General features: G+C 41.4%; 3 protein-coding genes across 3 annotated transcripts; 1 reads left to right on the forward strand and 2 right to left on the reverse strand.

The window, feature by feature from the left end:
* Positions 1 to 770: 770 nt before the first annotated feature.
* LOC121792131 (uroporphyrinogen-III synthase, chloroplastic-like) lies at positions 771 to 6,970 on the forward strand. Its single transcript, XM_042189956.1, has 11 exons — positions 771 to 782; positions 2,064 to 2,120; positions 2,353 to 2,460; positions 2,864 to 2,951; positions 3,553 to 3,619; positions 4,227 to 4,345; positions 4,527 to 4,622; positions 5,294 to 5,349; positions 6,072 to 6,157; positions 6,269 to 6,403; positions 6,640 to 6,970. The coding sequence occupies exons 1-11, from the start codon at positions 771 to 773 to the stop codon at positions 6,746 to 6,748; spliced, it is 933 nt and encodes a 310-aa protein (XP_042045890.1). The 3' UTR covers positions 6,749 to 6,970.
* Positions 6,971 to 9,693: 2,723 nt separating this feature from the next.
* On the reverse strand, positions 9,694 to 11,630 carry LOC121792148. The gene is made up of 2 exons (XM_042189975.1): positions 10,339 to 11,630; positions 9,694 to 10,228 (listed from the first exon to the last, which is right to left on the reverse strand). Exons 1-2 carry the CDS (start codon positions 11,628 to 11,630, stop codon positions 9,694 to 9,696), a joined length of 1,827 nt encoding a protein of 608 aa, XP_042045909.1.
* Positions 11,631 to 12,218: 588 nt separating this feature from the next.
* Positions 12,219 to 18,797, reverse strand: LOC121753055 (acylamino-acid-releasing enzyme). The gene is made up of 18 exons (XM_042148209.1): positions 18,520 to 18,797; positions 17,529 to 17,716; positions 16,974 to 17,078; positions 16,789 to 16,860; positions 16,553 to 16,700; positions 15,969 to 16,051; positions 15,523 to 15,578; positions 14,825 to 14,961; positions 14,601 to 14,691; positions 14,429 to 14,494; positions 14,018 to 14,240; positions 13,788 to 13,889; positions 13,603 to 13,688; positions 13,396 to 13,518; positions 12,997 to 13,066; positions 12,823 to 12,914; positions 12,603 to 12,707; positions 12,219 to 12,537 (listed from the first exon to the last, which is right to left on the reverse strand). The coding sequence occupies exons 1-18, from the start codon at positions 18,780 to 18,782 to the stop codon at positions 12,424 to 12,426; spliced, it is 2,124 nt and encodes a 707-aa protein (XP_042004143.1). The 5' UTR covers positions 18,783 to 18,797; the 3' UTR covers positions 12,219 to 12,423.
* Between the last annotated feature and the right edge of the window lie 5,346 nt (positions 18,798 to 24,143).

A 24,143-nucleotide genomic window follows, 5' to 3' on the forward strand; every position in this document is an offset into this window, starting at 1 on the left:
CGAGACCTTCACAATGTTGAATCGGGCTTGAAGGACCCCAAAAGCTCTTTCGACGTCTTTCCGAGCAGACTCTTGACACCGCGCAAAAAGAACCCGTCTTGCGGATTGCTTAACGTCTTCACGAAAGTAGACCACTTTGGGTAGATATCATCGACGAGATAGTAACCCATGTGGTATGCATTTCCGTTGAAGGTGAAGTCGATCGTCAGTGATACACAATTCAAAACATCATTGAAGAGTGGTGAAGAATAAAGCATGTTCAAGTCGTTGTTGGATCCGGCAACACCGAAAACTGCATGCCAAATCCATAGGCGGTAGTCGGCGACCGCTTCAAGGATAAGCGTTGGGCCTCCGCCTTTGTGGCCGCTTAAGTATTGCTCCCTCCAAGTAGTCGGGCAATTCTTCCACTTCCAATGCATGCAGTCAATGCTGGCAAGCATACCGGGAAAACCGTGGACTGTTTCGTGAAGATGAAGCAGCCGTTGACAATCTTCGGTGGTGGGTGCCCGAAGGAATTCCTCACCGAAAGCAGAACGAATGACGTCACATAAATTTTTGAGGCATAGGATTCCAGTTGACTCACCCACATGCAAATACTCGTCGAAGAGGTCAGCCGTTTGCCCAGTAGCAAGTTGTCGGATGGCACAAGTACACTTCTGCAACGCCGAGAGACTTTGCCGACCGGTTGCGTCTCTACTTGATTGAAAGTATTCAACACGGGCGGACAATGTGTTGACAATATGCATAAACAACCGTTTTGACATGCGAAAATGGCGCCGGAAGTAATCTTCCGGAAACCGTGGATGGTCGGAAAAATAGTCGGCAACGAGCCTCGTTGGCTCCCTCCCGGTCACGAGGTATGTAGCGGCGAATTGATCTAGTTGGTCGAGGAGGAGGGGCGGGGGTGGTGGCGGCGACATAGGCTTCATAGGCGGCACGATATTGTTCATATTATTCTTGTTCTTCGTGCTCCGCTTCAGCCATGATATCGATGAAATCCAATTTTAGAGAGGGTTTGAGTGAGAGAGGAAGTTGTAGATGAGTTGTATGAAAAATGATGAATGAGAGATAAATTTGATGTGAAAAATGGATGATGAATGTGTGTATTTATAGATGATTTTCGGGTTTTAAAAAATTATTAAAAAAAAGCAAAAAAATAATAAAAAAAAAAGGTAAAAAACTGCTATATTTTTGGGAATCTGAAAAACATATATTTTAAATTTTTTGTATTATTTTCGATTTAAAAAAAATAATTCCAACGAAAAATCTGTTGGCTAATAGAAACGCGTCACGTCGCCTGCTCAGCGGCACGGACAAGCTCGATGCATTGAGCAGCGCCGTGCCAGCGGCGAGCAGGGAGGTGCCGCGCCAGCGCCACGGACGCCGTCCGTCCCAACGAGCACCGTTGTGGATGCTCTAATAATGGAAATAAACCAATATTTTTAAAACCGAACCGGTAAGTGAACCGGTGGAGTTATCGATTCACAGTTCAACTGGTCGGACCACCGGTCGAGCCGAAATAATGTAGCATATATAATAAATATGTGTTATTTCATTAATAACTTAAAATGCGAATAAGTCTACACAATTACACATGAGTTCATACAATTAGTGAAAAATATGTACAAATAATACTTTCCCTATACCCGTTCGGTACATATTCATAGCCAAATATTGAAGTGAAAATATGTACAAATAATATACTTTTAAATTAAAATAAAATATGAGATTTTAAAAATTAAACTTCACTACCCATACACCATCACACGGCACACCGATATATTTAAACCTCAACTCTCAACCCTAGTCTAAGAAAATACCCCCAATCTCCACCTCCACCTCCACCTCCACCTCCACCTCCATATTTTGAAACCTCTTTCCCATCGGATAGTTTCTCTAATTTTCTTCTACTTCTTAATCCCTACTCTCTGTCTCAATATTTGTTGGTCATTTTGTAGATCTGCACCGCCTCACATGTAGGATAATTTTGGGTTGTGGTAAAGAGAAGGGCACACAAAAAAGGGTCTTGACACGATGAGAATAAATAGCTGATAACCGGCCAGCGATTCCCAGTCCAGTCTCCCGGTTTATCCGGTCTGAAACGGCCAAACAACACAAAGGTTGGTTTTAAGAAGCAAGGCTGGTCTGGCTTTTAAAACACTGAAATAAACCGTTTATTGAATTTTTTTAGAAGATAAACTACAAACAGATTATAGCATAAAACAAAAAAAATCTGTGGCGACGGCCCTCGAGTTGGAAATGATGGCCAAAACCTCTCTAACCACTTTCTCTTCGATCTCTCCACATCGGTGGTCTCCGTTTTCGAATTCGTCTTCCTTTTCATCTTGCCAGTTCAAGAACAGAAGAATTTTCCTTAAAATTGCTTCTACATCTCTTTCAAATCCCAAAGTTGTTGTCACAAGAGAGCGCGGCAAAAATGGCGGACTTATTGACGCTTTGGTAATTCTATCCTTACTCTACCAATTATCCGAATCACTTTTTTCAAACCTCTTCAATGTTTGGGCATTTCCGTTGTATTCTGCACTTAAATGTATATTGATTGCAATGTCAATCATTTTAGGCAAATGATTATGATAATAATACTTAGTAATTATGAGTGTTATTTTCTTATTTGGAATACTTGTTATGTTAAATTAAGGTGCAACCATCATTTTCTTTCGACCTATAATTCTGAACTGTCATTTTCTTTATTACCGAATGTTATTAATAACTATTCAATTTGGCTAGCTAATCTGTGAATATTATGACTCGGGACGAGTTAGCCTTTTCTGAATGAACAAACTCCTTCAAGCAAATTATCATAGAACAATGGTCTGAAGCTGTAATGTTTGTCATCTTTCAGGCAAATCGCGGCATTAATTGTCTAGAGCTTCCTCTTGTTCAGCATACTCAGTTGCCTGGTTTTGACAAGCTTTCTTCTTTACTACGCAGTAAGATGTGCATGATTGCACCGCTTGTTGTTTTTCTTTTAAGTGGTGGTTGTCGGAAAAGATTGCATTTTGTTTGTCATATACTTACAAGCAAAGTATGTGTGTCATTGCATTGCCCTTACGTCTTCTGACTCTTGAGAGATTTCATTATGTGTTTGATAAGGAAAAGGATAGATATAAGCTAAAGCTGGTTACTTTTCTTTTCGAACAAGTGATATTGTTTGACATTGGCATCCTTTAAGCTCTCCAAATGATTCTACGTAAGAATTAAAATAAAAATGAACCATTGGATAAAAAGTAATGTTTCTTGGGTAATCATTTTCATAATTTACTAGAATGATGTTGTGATCATTCTGACTGGAGCAGCTCTCATGCAACTTGTGAATTCGTATGTGCTATGTTCTTGAGAGATGATCAATGGATGTGTGAGCGAGGGACTATTGGATGTTTATTTTTCTCCTAAAAACTTAAGTTACTGTCTGGATGACCTGTTCTCTCTCTCTCTCTCTCTCTCTCTGCATATTTAGACCAACTTAGATTGTGTTGTTCTTTTGCACTGTTTCCTTGAATATATAAAATAATTTAGTTATTTATGCTTCAGGTAATTCATTTGATTGGATCATCATAACCTCACCTGAAGCTGGCACTGTTTTTCTTGATGCTTGGACGTAAGGTTCAGCTGCCTTATCAGAACTTTAAGATTTTTTCTAAGCGCTCGGGAAAATCACTTAGTGGTCCGTGGGTTTCCAATGCAATTAAGATCATATTTCAAGTGATGATCCGAAGTCTTTTAAGTGATTTTCAAGTTTTACATTGAGGAGATGACTCAACCATCATTTTTCTTGGACAAACATTTCAGTTCTCATCTCTAATCTCTATAGCAGTGGTGGACATTTCTATTCTCGTTGGCATGCATCTCATGGTCCAAATCATGAATTCTGGTTTGGCTCCAAATCTCCATGGCTGGAACTTTCTTGGCATTTGCTTAGAAATACTCAAGTTGACTTTGTTTTCTTTTCGCAAGTGTGCTTGTCTCTCTAGTTTTATTTTCAATAGAACCAATGTCCAGTCATTGCTTATCCTTGTTTATTACAGTATGGCTAGGTTGTCTAAATCTGCTAATTATGGAAACAAGGTAGGGAAAGAAACCGTGAGATTTTCTCTTCTAATCTGCAGGAATTAATCTCTAACATTGAGTCTCTTATTAAATTGTTGTCGATGGATTCTGTTGAAATCCTGTTGGCTGATTTCATAGCTTTTCTCTTTAATCTCCAGAGCCGCCGGAACTCCAAATGTTAGGGTTGGAGTTGTTGGAGCTGGTACATCAAGTGTATTTGGGAAAATCGGGCCTTCTCTAAAAGAAATCCTGAATGTAGCTTTTGTACCATCCAAAGGTGTTTTAAGCTAGTTTCTGATTTCTGCAATATAAGTAACAACTAAAGAGGGTGAGGGTGCTTATATGTGAATGCCTTTGTTCAGTGTGTAATATTCTTCCATATTGACTCAGTCATTTACCAGCTTGTATACCAGTCAGATTGAATGCTTGAAGCTAAGTAATTTCATTTTTAATTTCAGCTATTGGCAAGGTTTTGGCAGCTGAGCTTCCAAAACTTCGAAATGCAAGGTGCACTGTTTTGTACCCAGCATCAGCAAAAGCTAGCAATGAGATTGGTGAGTTCTGAAATTATGAGTTTCCTTCCCTGTCATTCTTGCTTTTTCACAATGATATTTACAGAGTACCTACAAGGAAACAAAAAAAATTTGTTGAAAAAGTATGATGTAACATGGAATTGATTAATTAATGTTCTGAGTTTAAATAGTTGAAGTTGATCTAGATTTGTAGAAACAAATGCTTTAAACTTTATCTGACATTCATGTAAATGCATGTCAATAAGAATATTTGAGTTCTTGCTGCTTCAGATGTCTACAGCTGGTATAATGCTCTTCCTTCTCTTACCACTTATTTTTGTGCTTGCAATTTATTAAAATATCTGGCACATGCAAATTTTGTTAATATGAAATCCAAGAGGCCACATGAACTTGTTGAATCCACTTCTCTGGAGATATGAATTGCCATTTTCTATAGCAAGGATGTATGCAAAGTAGTTGCAGATGGTAGAATGATAAGATTGACATTTGAAAACAAAATAATTGCAGCGAAAGTGGAGTTTTCTGCTGTTGCTGTTAGAATATATCATCTGCTTAGCAGTACATGAAATATGTAATCAACATCGTAAATCAATACCGACTGAAGTTAGTAATGGATTTTCGATACTCATAAAACCTCTTTTTATAGAGTATTCTAAACTAATTTCAATTAACTGTATGGCTTTCAATTTTAGAGGAAGGACTTGCAAAGCGTGGATTTGAGGTTATGAGACTAAACACATATACTACGGTATGATATTTGTGTTATATTACTTTTATGCCATTTATTTATTGTTAGCGCCTTAGTGGCCAGAAATGCAGCGAGCAAAAGAATACAAGCTTTTAGTTAGTCTTCAATTAGACAATTTTTGTCCAAGCTGTTCAAAGAGTTTTCTGCTTTTCCCTATTACTCATGTAGGGCTTTGTTTTGTGTAGATCACACTTCTCCGCGTTGGCCGAGAACAAGATGATATCTGCTGTTTTTATAATATATCTATTCTTTATCGATAATTTTTGTGGATAAAATTCAGCTATGTAACATTAATAATATACCTCAAGTTTTGAGTCTTGTAGAGTTTGACTTTATTCTAGGTTTGACACTCCATCTTGGATAAGTATTTTGATGAACTGACAAAAGAGAAGGGGTAATGAGTTTCCCAAAACAATCAATTCTTCATGTGCCATTTCAGTTTAACTTTATTTTATGATAGTAGTGATAAAGTCTAGAGAATTTTGGAGGTTTTAAACAAAATACTTCTGCTTGGCAGAACACACTCATAATTTGAAGGTGTTGGGTTGGATTCCATTTGTTAGGATGAACTGCAATGTATTCAAATTGAGTTCTGTATATATATTTAATTATTTTCTCATTCATGAGGAGGTGTAATATATCTTTGCTCAGGAAAGCAAGGTGGAATTTATGGAGTATAAATTAGTTAAATTATCTTGAATTGTTTTGGGTATTTCATGTAGGAACCCGTTAGTAATGTGGATCAAATGGTTTTCGATCAGGCGCTTGTTACTCCTGTTATAGCCGTAGCATCACCTTCTGCACTTCGGTAACTTTCTATTCTCCTTACTATGTAATTTCCTAGATTGCCTCTAATTGATCCCTATAGAAATCTTGTTTACCTATTTACCTCATGCATATGTGATGTTATTCCCGACAGTGCTTGGGTCAGCTTAATACCAGAAGAGCAACAGTGGGATAATGCCGTTGCATGCATTGGGGAGACAACTGCTTTGGTGGCTAAAAAGTTGGGGATGAAGAATATATTCTTCCCTTCTAATCCAGGCATTGAAGGGTATGTCTTCTGTTTTTGATGTGACATTTTGTGAAAATTCCATGACCCTTATAGTTGTAGGCTTGTACGTGGTCCCTTTGTATAACTCATGAACATAGACGAAATCAGAGCTATCTAGTATTACGATCAGTTTAACTTCTCAACTCTATCGACATGCTAGTACTGTTATATTCAATTACATTTTACCACTCTCATCTGCTATCTATGCTGTTCTGAATTTGGTTTGGCATTGGCAGATGGATAGATAGTATTTTGGAAGCCTTAAGAGTCCCAAAACCAGTTGCAGAAGGTGTAGGGTTGGATGTTGGCAACTTTTGGAGAATATATCCATCCATGTTGGAGTAGCATTTTGTTAGCGGAGTAAAGGCAGAACGTTGAGTCGGGCACGAGATGTACCCCTTTGGTTGTAATCACCACACGCACACAAGCTCACGATATTGTTTGTAGGGAAATGTGCGGACTTTATTGATAGAATTCAAGACTCAAAAGACAATCCTCACTACGGAGGCCTACGACAAATCCGTCGTCCAAAACAAGTGATCACTAACTAGATAATTATTCTTGCTAGCGTCTCTCTGCTTATAGACTATGGATATAACAAGAAATAATTGAATCACAATAAAATAGGAACAAACTAACAAACTAATAAACTAGTCGCTTCCCTTTGCCTTCTCTTTCTTCCTTATTTCTCTCCGCAGGCCGTGCCTGCCGTATCTGCTTCCTCATTTTTCTCCATCGGCCAAACTACCTCCCGATTTCCTCGGCGGTAGACCCTCCATGCCCCTGCCGTATCAACTGCCCCACCCGTCGAAACAGCCTTGTCCGCAAGGCTGAAAAAAGGAAATTGGCCTTGCACGTCCGCCACGTCCATCCATGTGGACTCATCGTCGTCCATCCCTTGCTACTTGATGAGGACTTGGCTGTGTGCCTCGCCATCCCGCTGGTCAGTTCGGGTGTCCAGCACTTTTTCGAGCAGAAAGGGAGGGTCGTTTCCGCCCAGGCCTTCGGGCAGATTGGCCTCTGCCGGGGGCCTCCCATACGGCCCGTTTGAGCAGCGAGACGTGGAACACGGGGTGTATGTGTGTCGTCTCGGGGAGCTGAAGGCGATAGGCTGTTGCCCCGATGCGGGACTCTATTCGAAATGGCCCGAAGAAACGGGGCGCCATCTTCCTATTGCGGGAGGAAAACAGGGTGGATTGCCGGTGTGGTCGGAACCGGACATAGACCATTTCCCCTACGGCAAACTCCACATCCCGTCGTTTCCTGTTGGCCGAGGCCGTCATTCGGTCCTGTGCCCGCCGGAGGTGATGACGCAATAATTCCAGCACTTCATCGCGGGAGCGAAGTGTGTCGACGACTGCTTGTGCTCGAATTTCCCCGGGAAGGAATGAGTGCAACGTAGGAGGGGGTCGCCCGTAGACCACCTCGAACGGTGTCATCCCCGAGGCGGAGTGAACGCTGGTGTTATAGCAGTACTCCGCCCAAGCCAGCCATTTATTCCATTACTTTGGTCGGTCCGACGAGAAACAACGCAAGTATGTCTGCAAGCATCTGTTTAGTACCTCGGTTTGGCCGTCTGTTTCCGGGTGATAAGCAGAGCTCATCTTTAGTTTAGTTCCTGTGGCGCGGAAAAGCTCCTTCCAGAACGAGCTCAAAAATATGGGGTCTCGATCGGATACGATGGACCGGGGTATACCGTGGAGGCGAACGACCTCGTTGGTAAACAGCTCTGCTACTTGTCTGGCCGTGAATGGGTGCCGTAATCCGATGAAGTGCCCATACTTGGATAGTCGGTCGACGACCACGAAGATGCAATCGAACCCTCCGGCTCGAGGTAAACCCGAAACGAAGTCCATGCTTACATCCTCCCAGACACGAGCTGGAATTGGGAGTGGCTGCAGCAGGCCCGCTGGCGATCTTGTGTCGGACTTGTGCCTCTGGCACGTCGCACATGCTGCGACGAAATGGGAGACTCTCTTCATCATTCCCGGCCAATAGACGTTGGAGGCCAACCGGCGATAGGTGCGGTATGCCCCCGAATGCCCTCCTGTTGGCGTCACGTGGAACTCGGCGAGGAGCCTAGGTATCCATGGGGAGTGGGGAGGGACGACGATCCGTCCTTTGTAGAAGAGGGTGCCGTGCACCAGCTCGTAGTGTCGGGCGGCTGGTCGGCCTGCCTCGAGGGCTGTCTTGATGCCTAGGAGTGTGGGGTCCGCGGCTAAATCGCTCTGGACGGTCGACCATTCCGGCCAAGCTGGGAGGGACAAAGCCGAGAGCTCCACGGGCTCGTCGTCCCGCCGGGAGAGGGCATCGGCCGCCCGGTTCAGCTTTCCCTCCTTATAGACGATTGTGAAGTCGTATCCTAGCAGCTTTGCTGCCCAATTTTGTTGAGCCGGGGTCGCCAAGGGGTGGGCTAGGAGTTGCCGCAGGCTGCGTTGGTCGGTGTGGACCACAAACCGGCGGCCTAGTAAGTATGGCCGCCAATGATGAATGGCGAGGACGAGAGCCATAAGTTCCTTCTCGTATGCGGATTTGGTTAACCTGTGGCCGGCCAAGTTCTTGCTGAAGTATGCAATTGGTTGACGATCTTGCATTAGGACCGCTCTTAGGCCGCGGCCCGAGGCATCGCACTCGATCACGAATTCTTTGGAAAAATCTGGCATTTTGAGGAGGGGGGCTGATGTCAAAGCCGTCTTGAGTGCCTCAAATGCAGCGGCTGCCGCCGGTGGCCATGCCCATGGTCGCTTCGGGGTCGCGGATTGCGGCTTTTTTAATAGTTCCGTGAGGGGCGCTGCAATTTTGCCGTAGTCCCGGATGAAACGGCGGTAATACCCGGTTAGGCCAAGGAACCCGCGCACGCCCTTCAGTGAAAATGGGGTGGGCCAACGGAGGACTGCTGAGATCTTGGCCGGGTCCATCTTAACGCCTTCGAAGGACACGATGTGGCCTAAATATTCGACGCTGGCGCGGCCCAGGAGGCACTTCTTTGCGTTCACCACGAGTGAGTGAGCCTGCAGGGACGTGAAAACCAAGTGAAGGTGGCGTAGATGGTCGGGCCACGAGGTACTGTAGACGAGGATAACGTCGAAGAAAACCAACACGTACTTCCGCAATGCCGGCCTGAAAATATCATTCATGAGGCTCTGGAAGGTAGCCGGGGCGTTGGTGAGGCCGAATGGCATGACCAAGAACTCGTAATGGCCGGAGTGGGTTCGGAAAGCAGTTTTTGGGACGTCCTCGGTCGCCACCCGGATTTGGTGATATCCCGCCTTCAAGTCGATCTTGCTGAACTAACGGGCCCCATGTAGCTCGTCCAGCAGTTCCTGTATCACCGGAATAGGGTACTTGTCCGGAACCGTTCGTTTGTTCAACTCCCGGTAGTCCACGCAGAACCTCCAAGAGCCATCCTTTTTGCGAACGAGGAGTACCGGGCTGGAGAATGGACTCGTGCTGGGCTGAATTACGCCTGACTCCAGCATTTCTGCCACGAGTTTTTCCATTTCGTCTTTCTGTAGATGATTGTAACGATATGGACGAACGGAGACGGGTGCCGTACCGGGTAGAAGTGGTATTTTGTGGCCAATCTGGCGGCGGGGCGGTAGGTTGGACGCGGATTCCATGATCGCGGGGAATTGCTTGATCAGCTGCCGTAATTGGTCGGTGGCCTTGGCCGACAGGGCCGGGTCGATGCCGAAGGGGGATGCCGACGGCGTGGTGTCGATGGAGTGGAGGATCCAACCGCAGTCGCCGTCCTCCAAGCGACGGAGGTCCCCGGTGGAGCAGGCCCGCCGCATGAGTGATGGGTTTCCCTTAAGGGCCACGGGTCTGCCGTGGACCGAGAAGTCCATCGAGGAGTGTTGCCAATTGACCATGACGTACCCCAGGGAGGCGAGCCATGACACTCCCAAATGATATCGATGTTGCGAAGGGGGAACACATAGCAAGATATGGTGAAGTCCTCGTTTGCCATTGTAACCGTGACCCCTTTGCAGATTCCAGCCGCACGCCGCGTGGAGCCATCCCCTAGGACGACGGAGTAGGGAGACGTTGGGGTGATCCGCAGTTGGAGCTGTTGGACGCATTGCTCGGAGATGAAACAGTAGTTTGCCCCGCTATCCACCATTATCTTGACCTGCTGCTGCCCCACATGGCCGAACAATTTCATGGTATTTGCCGTGTCCGGGCCATGTAGGGATAGGACGGAGAGCTCCGGTTTACTTGCATCTTCCAGCTCCTCCTCGAGCTCCAGGTCCTCAGTTGGCAGCTCGTCGTCGTCGCAGATGAGGACATTGAGGGTCTTGGGCGGGCACTTGTGAGTCGGGCTAAACTTGAGGCCGCACTTGACACAGGTGCCAGCCGCGATATGCCGCCTATATTCTTCCGGGGAGATATTCCGGAAGCGTTTGGATATTGGCCGGGACGAGCCTGTGGAAGGGAGCGGAGAGGGCGCGCTTGAGTAACCGGTGGTCGACGGGCGACGCTGGTGCCCGGTGTAGGGCTGCGACACCGTGTGGGAGGGGGCAGGGGCAGTCCTCGGAGGTTGCTGTGATGCGAGCACATCTATGTCCAGTGCCAACTCGACAACATCTTCATAAGATGTGATCTTTGCGGCCTTCATCTGGAGGCGTACCTCCGGCCGGAGGGCTGCCATGAAGAAACCGAGGTACTGGTGGCAGGCTATATCTGGTACCTGAGCGAGGCGTGCCTCGAATGCCGCTACATATTCTGCGAGGGAGCCCGTGTGCCGGACTGCTGCAAAGGCCTCGTACTCGTCCAGGGCCCCATTTCCCCCGAAACGCTTCATCAGCTCACGAGCAAACCGGGCCCAGGAGAGGTCTGGATTCCGTCTCCGCAGAAGCTGATACCAGGGGAGGGCGGCGCCAGCCAGCGCCACCATGGCTACGCCCACCCGCTTCTCGGGCGCCGTATCCGAAATCAGGAAGTATTGCTCCGCCCTTGCCAACCATGCGAGGGCGTCGGTGCCGTCAAACGTCGGCATAGGGGATGGGGGCTGGTTGCCAGTTGAAACCGAATTTGATTCCCGGTTCCCGGAGGAAGCCTCGTCTTCCGGAGGGACCTTGGTACCGGGGGTGAGGGACGCGAATCCCGCGCGCACTACGGCCAACAAGGAGTCGAGCTTGGACTCCAATGATGTGACCCGTTCGTTGAGTTCCTCGTTTGCCTTCTCCACCGCGTCAAGGCGAGAATCACCTCGAGAGTTCACCATCGTTCACCGCACCAATTGTTAGCGGAGTAAAGGCAGAACGTTGAGTCGGGCACGAGATGTACCCCTTTGGTTGTAATCACCACACGCACACAAGCTCACGATAATGTTTGTAGGGAAATGTGCGGACTTTATTGATAGAATTCAAGACTCAAAAGACAATCCTCACTACGGAGGCCTACGACAAATCCGTCGTCCAAAACAAGTGATCACTAACTAGATAATTATTCTTGCTAGCGTCTGTCTACTTATAGACTATGGATATAACAAGAAATAATTGAATCACAATAAAATAGGAACAAACTAATAAACTAGCCGCTTCCCTTTGCCTTCTCTTTCTTCCTTATTTCTCTCCGCAGGCCGTGCCTGCCGTATCTGCTTCCTCATTTTTCTCCATCGGCCAAACTACCTCCCGATTTCCTCGGCGGTAGACCCTCCATGCCCCTGCCGTATCACATTTGGTTCCATTGGCAGCTTTAAACATGTAGAAGTTTGAGAATTTGTATGTTTTTTAAATGTATTAACTTCATAATTATATTCTTTATATTTTAAATTTCTAATAAATATCAATCAATAATATACAGTATAAAATATCGCAAAGACCAAATAAAATAAACATTAATCATCGCTAGGGAATTTTTGCTCATACAGCTGAGGGACCATGAGGTTACATAATATTCGAATTTCACCATTGCATTCTAAGTCAAGATACTCATGAAGAGTAGATGCAAGTAGCTGCAAAAAGTTCAAAGTATGACCTTAACTTCTCCATCCATTCCTCTTAATCAGTTCCCTCTCAGTCAAGGTTATCGACTTTAATGGGAATAATGTCGTCTGCAACTGTATGCTTCCCGACCAAACGGGCAAAGAACACCATCTGCTGTTCAAGAGTGTACTTGATATTTTCCGCCTGCATATACAGCTTAGTCAGAGTAGCATTTGAGAATTGACAGCAGAGAATAGAGAGCACCATACCTTGCGGAAACCATGTTGTTCCCCTTCGTACTCCACAAGAGCGACTGGGACGCCTTTGTCCTTCAATGCGTGGTAGATCTTACGAGCTTGATCAGGGGGAACAACCTGTGACATGAAACAGATAACTATGCTGGTCACTTGATATCATGGTGCGGCACTGGAGAAGTTGAAGGGGACGAATATGGAAAAAGGGTTGTCCATTCCATGCATAGTTGCATACCTTGTCTTCTAAACCTTGAAACAGAATCATAGGGCAGGAAAACTGGTCCACGAAATTGATAGGTGATCTCTCAAAGTAAGCTTTCTCATCCCCTGCAATGTTTTGAAGTAAGTCCATCGAGTATCTAGCTAGTATCATGAAGATTAGTGCATCTCTGTATGCTTAAATTTTTACCCATGAGATTATCCATATAGTGGGATTCAAACTTGTGTGTGTCAGCCTTCAATGATTTCACGTCAGCCACCTGTGCGCATATAAGTTACAAAGCTATTCGTTATGCAGAACGAACATAGCATAGCCATCAAAAGCTCTCTTTCCAGATAAGATACCACAGAAAGCACTGTGATAAATAGGAAATATAACCAAGAACCACAATTTAGTCCCATTACTTATGCATTACACAGAAAACGATGAAGCCCAGCGATAAATAAGAAATACTACAAGCAAGCACTGGAATTTGTTTCAGCAGAAGCACTTGATATATAATCAATTTATAGATACTGACCACTGATGGTCTTATGGACGACGACTATGAAAATATGGAAAAAGTTATATACAGTCAGTAGCACTCACCCCATACAGAGATGCCCCAGCTTTGAATGTGTCTTTAAATGCAAGTGCAGCTAGGGTTGTGTATCCACCAGCAGAACCTCCAGTGATGCATAATCTTTCACCATCGACTTTTCCACTGTCAACCTTGAAACAATAATTGCATCACCATATATAGAGAAAAGTCATTATAGCGCCCATCATCTAGAAACACATAAAATTTTCTGATACCAAGAACTTGGCGCAGCTGCAGCAGTCATTCACATCAGTGATTCCCCAGCGGCCAAGGAGCCGATCTCGATATTCACGACCATAACCTTCAAATTTTACTTTATGGTAAGTATAGACTATACTACTAGAGAGAGCGCTAAATTGACCCAAAAAGAGGAAAGAGAAGGAGGAAATGGAAAATGTACCAGTGCTTCCGCCGTAATTAACATCAACAAAAGCCCATCCGCGGCTGGTCCAATATTGGATGCTGAGATTTAAAATGCCACGAGCCTCAGCAGTTGGGCCACCTGTACAGTGCAGGAATAGACTGTCACAATCTGTCATGCTGGTGATTTGTGAAGAAGACAGAAGTTATGCAGCTCAACCGCTAAAAGTAAATTTGGTAAAATGCAGATTTCAAAGGACATAATAGTACCATGGCTCTTTAACAGCAGTGGAGGTCGCTCCTCCTGTGTAGCTTGGTATAGAGGGTTAGTTGGGGGGTAAAAGTATGCATACGCACTTTGACCGGGGACTTCAGTAGGGAACTCTATCAGCTCTGGTGTGCTAATGTATGATTGAATGGGTGGACTTATATAAGAGGACGACCAAATAATCTTAACATCAACTGCTTTAGACTTCTGATCATCCAATATCACCTGGGAAGACATGATCGGAATTTTTGCATATGAGCCCGCTGACGATGATGATGATGGTGACAGTGAAAATGAAACACGAAAACAGAAACAAAAATGCAAAAATATTGAAGTTTCATTTTCAAGTGTTACCACTGCCATACATCAAGCCATCATGTCTGTTTATATTGGAAAATAATTGGAACCAGCACCTTAGCTATTGATAGAGGATGACTAGCAGAAGCCCCTTCAACATACAGGCAGTCAAGTCCAGATTGCTGCATATATGGGAATAAATTTGAACAATTGAAACTGTATATAAACAACTAATTTTATGTTAAAAATAAGGACTAAATGAAACAGAACAAAAGGAACGTTACTTACTATATTATTTATATCAGTGAAAGGGATATCAAGTGGCAAGAATTTGCTCTGCATCACATCCACAATTCCAAGATATGACCTCCCATTCATCCTGCAGGCATTTTCCACCATCGAATAGATAAGAACCAAAATGAAAATTAGACAGTTGTCGTATTAAAACATAACAGTACAAATTCGTGCAAACCATACTGAATAATGTTAATTTACCAATTCTTCCTTCATACCTATAGCTGCAAGAAATTAAGTTCTTTTTATCAGGTTTCTGCAGAAAGTCGTACGAGTTCAAGCCAAAAACCCATAGCGGTTTAGTGAACTCGGCATTTAAAGTATAGACTGGCAGTACTTCATTTGTGGATTCCACCTAAAAAAATTTAAGAAAAAAATTAACATCTCAATCACACTTGACAGTATTCATTAAGTCTAATTTTGCATCAAAGTCGTGCTTTAAAAACCTAACTGCTCAAAATATTTCGAGGGGTAAATTTTATTACACAATCTGCCAACCATCAAAACTTGACAAGACAACATCTTTATCATGAAATAAAAGTTAAATTAAGTTTATCTATTACTTCTATTTTTAAGCCAAACAAGTGTCTAGTACATACACTCATAGGTTACATTTGGCATTTGATATTTATAAGTTATGAAGTCATGAACATGTACAAAAATTGGGTACTGAAGATTTAACATGTACAAAAATTGGGTACTGAAGATTTCTAAGTCATGAACATGTACAAAAATTGGGTACTGAAGATTTAACAGGGAGGCAACTTGAAATAATTGGATTCTTGTAAAACTATATAGGTAGAGAAACATGACCATATGCATCAAAACTCCATGGTGGAGAAAATCAAAGCACGACTAAAAACAGGTCTCCAGACAACTTGATTACAAAAAATAAAATGAATAATGGGATACATACCCATTTGTAAATATTCCAAAACCCACTTTTTCTGTCACTAACAAAGAAAAGTTCTCCTGAAATATTAGGAAATGTAAAATTAGTGCAAATGGGCAGTAACAGTAATAGGCTGTTTGTATTTTGTCACATACGAAATTAGTTGGAATGTTAGACTATTTATTAAAGCACATACATCATAGTTGTTACTTTCAGCAACAGTGACCTCATAAAAATGCATCAATTTATCCACTCAGAATCAAAACAATGTTCTAGAATTCTAGACAGATCTCTGTTTGACAGTTGACAGACATCTGCATCTCACAAAACAAGCTAAAAGCAGCAAATTCAGTAACATGATTGAAACACATATAACTGGACCTCCACAATCAAATAGAACTATCTAAAGCTTATTTTCATTGATTTTTACATTCTAAGAGTGTACTAAGTTTAGTGAAATATGTCAGTACCTTCCGGTGACCACTTAGGTTCGCTTAGTGATTCCACAATTGATGGATTACCACCAGCTACACAAATCTTTTTCTTTATGTCCCTGGAAGAAAATTTTAATTAAGGGAAGCAGGAAATGATGAAGATGGGATTTCTCAAAAAAATTTCATTAAGTTGACCAAACTTTTACTAAAATGAGGAGGAAGAGGCTCCATCTACATTACATTCAAGATTGATACGGCAATCATCACAAAGATTGTGATACTATCATGACTACTTGCTGGTGTTGCCACATTTTGAGCTAAGGAAACAACAGACAGTATAAGTGCAAAAAAAGCGCAGAGGGAAAAAAAAAAGAAAAAGAAAAATACTGTTTGCCAGCAGAAACGGGATGGGGGTGTCAACAAGGGAACCAGGGAAATAATTTGCAAAATAGTATAAATCCTAATTTGAACATGATAATGGGCCATTCAGATAGTCTACAAGGGTTTAAAAGTTAGGTTTGTACTTTTGCAATTGTTCCAGGCGCATTATCAAACCTTTGTAAATGGAAGTGAAAGAAAGTAGTACACACAAGATAGCAAATAAGTTCAGATCAATCTACCCATTCTCAGATATATATCCAACCCAAAGTTCAGACTTATCCCAGGGCATGTTGGGGTGGCTCCATTCAATCCACGCCATACGTTCTCCTTTGTGGTCAATCCGTGGAAAAGCATAGAAGTCATTGCCTTTAACCAATATCTTAGGTTCTGCAAATACATAGTATATTCCACTTCTAAGTATTCTAAAATGATAATTATATAGGCACAAAGCCACAAACACATATGCAGTTGTTACCTTTTATACCATTTCCGTGGAGATCAACAGATACGATTGTTGTGATGGCATTTGTACTACTTTCACGGCGATCTAACAGAAACGCAATCACAAACCATAGATAAATAAATCTGAATGAAAAACAAAAAGAATGAACAAATTTTATTTGATATAAACAAAATAAAATAAATAGAAATTCCTAGTACCTTCTCTTACTGACAGATAGCAGTTTAATCGAAAATCAAATACTCCATCAGCATAGCACACATGTGGTTCATTATAGTCTGGTGTGAGTGGTACAGGAGCTGAATCTGCTAAGATAAATTAACAGGGTGGCGAAAAGGTTTAGGAAGTGAAGCTAAAATATATATATATAGATATAAATAGACCAAAACTCAGTTTAGAGGTTTAGTGAACTGACCAAATGTTTTCATTTTGACAACAAAATTAATTGAGCCAAATGGATTATAATAGAGATAAGTTGTTATACAAGAGGTCAAGAACTCATCCAACAAAATTGCATTGATGATATGACTGAACCATAAGAATCAGGCTAACACACTTTTTCCCAAAGAAAAACTTGTGACCACATGGAGACATGCTCTTAGATGTCGGTAGTTGATGTAGATAAGTTTCAACATGTATTTCGTAACCAACATTTCACACATGAAATTAAAATTTGTGTCTGGATCACAGACTTAATGAGACAAACACTATGCAGCATTATCAATATAAAAGAGCAGGCTAAAAAAGATATTGACCTTTGGATGAAATCGACTGCTTGTAGAGTCTTTGATCCCTATAATTTGAAAAGATAATAAAGTCCCCTGAAATGCTAAAAGCCCCTCCACCATATTCTTGTGCCACAGTCCTCACTGCAAAATCTTTCGGTGTAATATCAGTCGGTTCATCATTTTCGCTGTCCGCTTGTCTTACCAACACATTTCTTCTGTAATGCCAAAAATCCCCAATCATTAAAAAATGCAACATGAGATTTCCTATTTCCATAGACGCAACCAGTATTGTACAAAAGAATGAATTCATTTCCATAAACACAGATCATAGTCTTCCTAAAACCATGAAAAAGCAAAACAACTTCCAATATTATAAGACTGGTTACTAGTAAAGCAACCAAAATGCGTTAACACTCATACACTTCAAAAGGTGAGATAACCAGTGCTCCAATTTGACATTTGCACTGAACAAGCTGAACTCTCTACTCCACACTCGTACATATTCATACACTTCTAATACAGCAATCATGGATCGAGCCAGCCTTTGGCTAGGAGGGGAAAATTCCCCCTCGCCATTCTACATTTGCAAACTAAATGCCACTTCTCAAATTCTCAAAATTAACCCATATATATATTTTTGCCCCTCCGAGATAATTTCTTGGCTACATCCCTTGTATCATTTCATGATCAAGATTAGCCTCAAAAACTTCTTATTTGCATCACTAAAACAGCAACATCCAAGTTCCTAAAATACAATCTCGTCACTACAATCTTCATGTATTTATCCAAATCAACATATAGGGAGTACTTCATAAAATCAATCCGAACACACGCTTGCACAGCAAACTCAATCTAAAAAACAAAAAGAAATATGCACCAACAGCGTTTTTCTCGTATCTGTCAAAATAAAAATCCCATCTTTCCAGTCATAGGTAAACATTCTTTATCACGAAGAACACTCGTAATGAACAGAAGCGTATTTATTAGCCCTGATTGCAAGAGTAGGTAAAAAACCAACCCAGACTCAGCAGGCCTGGATTCGAGCCAGTAGAGGCGGCCAAGAGAGTCTGTGGAGAAGCCGCCGAGTCGTTTTTCGGAGCCCGAAACGACGTCGGCGGTGATAGGGGACTTCCAAGAACCATAGGGAGCCGTGAGTTTGATTTCTGAAGCGGAAGACATTACAATCGTCGAAGCTCGTCTTCTGCAATAAAAAGGCGATTTGGGGGCTCTGGAAATATGCAAATAGTGGCGACCGAGAGTGATGACTGCGCAAAATGCCATGTGTTGATGAATACTGTCTTTCCCATATTTTTAGATTTTGGATAATAACACTAGTAAAAAAATCTTTTTGATTGATTAAAATAAGAAAAGGGTATAAAATAGTTTATTTAGTTGGAGTTGAAATATTACTTGAATCAATATTAATATGCTATGAGGTTTGGGGAAAATACGACATTATTTGCTTTCTTGTCATAGTTATGCATTTCAAATCATATTGTTACTAAAGAAAATCATTTTAAAAATTAGAATAATTATTTTTGAACAATAAAATGACTACGTAATTTTAAATTTAATTTTTTATAAATGAAACTGATTGTGGTAATAAAAAAAAAGTGGTACTTCTTATAATTAAAAGTGACAATTACAAAAGTGATAGTGTTTTGAATAAATAAAGAAAATTATGAAATAAAAAAAGTTTGGTTAGTGTATTGTATGGGCGGTATGAGCGGAATGAAGCTTATTTAATAGAAACATGCCAATATATAGGTTGTGTAAAACTATTTTTTGTGAATTGTTGTACAAGATTTTACTCATGATGACAAGAACATATAAATTTTTTAAGAAAATTCCGAACTCAAAATTTATAGCTTTGTCAAAACATATTGTGGATCCACCACCTTGTCCTTACATACTCATTTCTTACTTGAGCATTACCACAAATTAGGCTTAGGATAAGACAAAATTATCCTATGCAAAAAGAATTTATATATTGGAACGTGGTTGTGTTTTAAAAATTGATGACAGGATTAAAATTATAAGTTCCAGGCTTATTAATATAGATGTTAAACTAGGATCCCACCACATACATGGAATCTAGGCACATGCCATTTCAGACTTAATGCAATGCATTCTTTTTGGGAATGGCTTTTGAGCCTAATCATATGTCATCAAATCTAAAGGTAACAAATCATTAATTCAAGATAAACACAGTTCAAATAATGATCCATGATGGGAAAACCAATCTTGAAACATATTCCTGATGATTAAATAACATTTCTCAAAAATAAAAAATGGTATAAATCAAAGCAGTGTAGAGGAAGAGCATCTCCAGTGGTTCTGGACATGCAATAGCCCTCCCATAGCCTTGCCACTGCCACATCATCAGCACTAAAATCCTCCTGTCACATCATCTGGACATGCAACTGGACATGCAATAGCCCAGCCACATCACTCAATTATGAAAAACAAACAATTAACAATCACACAAAATACGGAATTAAATATACGACACATATACGCAAAAATATACTATTTTCGTTTAAATTAAAAAGTACATTTAAAAAAATTACATAATTTTAAATAAAAACTAATGTCTTGCAATCCTCCGCGCCCACAACTCTTCAATTAAATCCTTTTGGAGTCGAATATGAACATCTGTTTGACGCATGTCGGCATGTGCTTGGAGGAGGGCTTCTTCATCGTGAGGTACCCCACCTCGTACGTTAGCGGCGGCGACGCTGTGGCTTGGACCTGCTTCATTATCGTCGTTGGCCCAATTAGTCAGTTGTACACCTTCATCTTCGACAATCATGTTGTGCATGATAATACAGGCGTACATTATATCAGCAATGCAGTCGACATTCCACAAACGCGTTGGTCCCTTAACTGTAGCCATCGAGCCTGAAGCACACCAAAGCGCGTATGTATAGTGTTTAGAAAAATTTAAAAAAAAATTTAAAATCTAACGCCGGTATGACGCCGATCCGGGGCCTACAATGGCGCCGTGCGGATCGGCGTGAGAATCGGCGTCAGCCCAAGAATCGGCATGGGCACACCGATTTTGACGCCGATTTCGCCAGCGCCGGCTGCAATGGTTCGGCGTCAGCACCGGCGTCCGCGAAAAATCGACGTGTCGGTGCCGACGCCGCCATTGGAAATGCTCTAATGGGGCATTTGGTTGTGTCAAATTATAGTTTTCACTCTTCAAACATCTTATAAGATGTGAAAAGTAAGCTCTTACTTACTTTTTTTTCATAATCTTATGCTCCCTCTGTTCCACAATAATTGTCACTCTTTTCCATTTCGGTCCGTTCCACAATAATTTTCACACTTTATTTTTACATAAGTAGGTTTTATATTCCACTAACTCACTTTACTCCCATTTTATTATAAAATCAATATGAAAAAATGGGTCTCACATTCCACTAACTTTTCCAACCAACTTTCTTTATACTTTTTAAAACTCGTGTCCACCATAAAAGTGACAATTATTGTGGGACGGATGGAGTAGTAAATAACTTCAATTTGCAAAACAGATTGTTATTTCGCAGCATATATGCCTTTTCAATTTCTTTTTTTTTTCCTGGGCGCTATTGTGGATGCTCTAATTCACAGTTATCTCTCTAGCTCATATTAATGGGCCCGACTTGGAAATTGACTAGGCAACTGTCTTGACAATACATTTCTCTTCTTTCTCCAGCTCATTCTTGGACCAAATCATACAGATTTTTATTTTACATCTTCCCTTTTTCCATGATAGAATTGAAGCATAGGCAAATGATTTTTATATTTGGAGAACAACATTGGGACACTTCGAGGTATATATATGCTATTATTGCTAAGTAAGTATTCACATTCATATACAATACTTTGCAAACAACACATATCGATCGAGTAAGCAATGATCGATGAATCAAGTGTAAGAACTTTGACTTTTAGCATCATGAATACCCATTTTTTTTATTACTTTTGTACAAGCACATAGATGTTCGTATAGTGATGATTGTACTAGGTATTCAACATTGTTTCTACTTTCTAGCAACACTAGTATTCTTTTTATCGGTTAAACACACTTTGTACAATCAATTGATGCGATAACTCGAAAATGTCTCAACATTTAAGTAATTCCCATAAAGTACCAAACATACAATTTTATGGTTAAAAAATAAAATTGAAGTCGACAGACTCGACAACTAGACATCAATCAGTCAATCAAAACCTCGTTTAGCACTACTGATTTCACCCCTTTTTCCTGTTATATCACTCTATACTTTATTGCAATTGTTTCTAAGTGCATTTTAAGATCATACTACTTGTTAGGCTAGATCTAAAGACCAACCGTTGCCAAGTCTGATTCTACAAAAAAGAAAGAAAGAAAGAAAGAAAGAAAGAAAGAAAGAAAGAAAGAAAAGAAGGGTTTGTAGGAAGAAAAGGCAAATCACTTAAAAGTAGCAATTGACAAGAGGCTAGAAATATTTGAGGTAAGAGAGTGTGGCTGATAATGGATTGTGAAAGAACGAACAAAGAGCATAATATAATTATGTGGAGGAAAGGCACATCACATGCTTATGAACATTGCTTTTCCAATATTCTTATCTTATCAAAATTTTATTTCATGACCCATTCTTTTCAAAACTTTGTCACATCATCAAAACTTCATACAAACCAATAAAGCATCACTTTACACTCCCCTTTCTTCCCACTTCTTTCCTAGTTTTCAAATCACCCTTTCCCTTTTGACACACACTTGCCCAACAAATAAATCGAGAGAGATTTTATCCAATTTTGAAATCATACTACTTCACAAGTATCAATCAACTCACAAAATGGTTTTTCTTGTAAATTATTATACTCTCAATTGATTTCGATCTATCCCTAAATAAGAATTGGGTTGTTGCTATCATGTGGCATATAATTACTTGTATGTGGATACATCAATGTGGCAAATTAAAATTAAAAAAAAAAAACCATGACAGGAGGTCTCCACCACTCTAATATCATGAATCCTAAAATCCTACTATTAGGGGTAAATCTATATGCATTGTAAAACAAAAGTTCATTAAAAATATAACAAGTACGCCACTATATAATTTTAATTTTTTTGGTATGCAAAATCGAATTTGATTAAAATTCGATAAGTTTACGCATTATTATCCAAAATATTGCCAGTGAAACATATCTCAATCAATAAATGTAAGACATCACAAAACTCTCATTAGCTAGATTTGTACGCGTGAGTATTTTTTTACATTATTGCAGTGTCTCACCTGCATACGGTTTGATATATTTCTCATGTTATGGTAGTATATATAGTTGTGTCACTTGTCTGGGCAGTATAGTGAGTGTCCACTATAAGGCGGACACGCCCAATAGCCCAGCCTCAGTTTTTGTCCATAGCCCCAGTTTTGTTGTCCATAGCCCTAAAATTTTGTGTCTGCCACTATAGTAGACACCCCCAATAGCCCCCAAATTCTAATCAACTTTCATTTTATAATGTTTCAAGTAATTATGAACAAATTTATCGGGCTATACGTAATTAGAAGAACACGACTATACGAAGTAGAATTAAAATTAAAATTAAAATTAAAATTAAAATTAAAATTAAAATTAAAATTACAAGTAAAATTAAAATTAAAATTAAAATTAAAATTAAAATTACACACTAAATTAAAATTAAAATTACACGCTACATTTAATCTAGTACAAATCACTAACATGTTTACATTGCGCCACCACCTCCCCTACGTGCCCACACTTCTTCAATCAAATCGGCCTACAGTGTGTTATGTGATGTGGTACTGCGCATATCAGCGAAGCGTTGGATCAAATATTCATTCCTGGGAACTCGTGCATCTAACCGTGCATATCCAATAGGCACTGACACTCATCCGGGTTGGGCTTCCGTAGAAACTCCCCACCGAAAATTTCCCGGATCCCCTTACAGAACTGCCTAAGCACCGTGAGGCCAGTCGTCTCACCCATCTGTAGGTATTCATCGAACATGTCCGCTGGTCCGGCGTAGGCAAGCTGCCGGATTGCAGCGGTGCACTTATGTTGCGTAGACAGCCCGATCCGGCAAGCCGCATCACGCCGGAGGGTGAAGCACCGGTAACGCTCTGCCAAATTCGTCGCTATATAGTTGAACAGCCGTCACGACATCCTGAATCTCCGGCGGAATATCTCGGGTGGATAACGGGAGTTATCCACAAAGTAATCATCCATTAGACGCTGGTGCGCACCGACGTGGTCTCGTGGGATTGTCCGCCGATGAGTAATGGCACGAGGGATCGCATCCTCCGCATTCTCCGCCTCCTCCGCCAAACGGGCCGCTTCCTCCTGGGCAGCCTGGTGTTGCACCTGTTGAATCTGAGCATTCCAGCTGTTTCTCCACAAATTGTTCATTTCCGACCCCAAATTGTAGTGAGAGAAATTTTTATAGATGTAGAGTTGGAATGGTGTGAAAATAATGAATGGAGTGGGGTGTATTTATAGGTGAATTGAAATGGAAAAAAAAATTAAAATCGGCTATAGCCGCGGCGGTCGGTGCCGCCACTATAGGCGCCGCGCCTATAGCCGCGTCCTCGCCCCGGAGTCGGCTGAAGCCCGTCCGCCCCTACCGCCCCCATTTCGGTGTCCGCCCCG

Source organism: Salvia splendens, chromosome 1 (assembly GCF_004379255.2).
Source record: "Salvia splendens isolate huo1 chromosome 1, SspV2, whole genome shotgun sequence".
NCBI classification, from domain to species: Eukaryota; Viridiplantae; Streptophyta; class Magnoliopsida; order Lamiales; family Lamiaceae; genus Salvia; species Salvia splendens.

What these genes read in the sequence shown, in the direction of transcription:
- LOC121792131 (XM_042189956.1), top strand. An exon ending in AAAAGCTAGCAATGAGATTG is followed by an intron (nt 4,623 to 5,293) that starts GTGAGTTCTGAA and finishes TTTCAATTTTAG; the next exon opens with AGGAAGGACTTGCAAAGCGT. An exon ending in GCATCACCTTCTGCACTTCG is followed by an intron (nt 6,158 to 6,268) that starts GTAACTTTCTAT and finishes TATTCCCGACAG; the next exon opens with TGCTTGGGTCAGCTTAATAC.
- LOC121792148 (XM_042189975.1), bottom strand. Translation starts at nt 11,630, where the DNA reads ATGGTGAACTCTCGAGGTGATTCTCGCCTTGACGCGGTGGAGAAGGCA. An exon ending in TTCACCATATCTTGCTATGT is followed by an intron (nt 10,229 to 10,338) that starts GTTCCCCCTTCG and finishes GGTCCACGGCAG; the next exon opens with ACCCGTGGCCCTTAAGGGAA.
- LOC121753055 (XM_042148209.1), bottom strand. Translation starts at nt 18,782, where the DNA reads ATGGCATTTTGCGCAGTCATCACTCTCGGTCGCCACTATTTGCATATT. An exon ending in TCCAGGCCTGCTGAGTCTGG is followed by an intron (nt 17,717 to 18,519) that starts GTTGGTTTTTTA and finishes TTGGCATTACAG; the next exon opens with AAGAAATGTGTTGGTAAGAC. An exon ending in GGATATATATCTGAGAATGG is followed by an intron (nt 16,052 to 16,552) that starts GTAGATTGATCT and finishes ATTTTCTTCCAG; the next exon opens with GGACATAAAGAAAAAGATTT.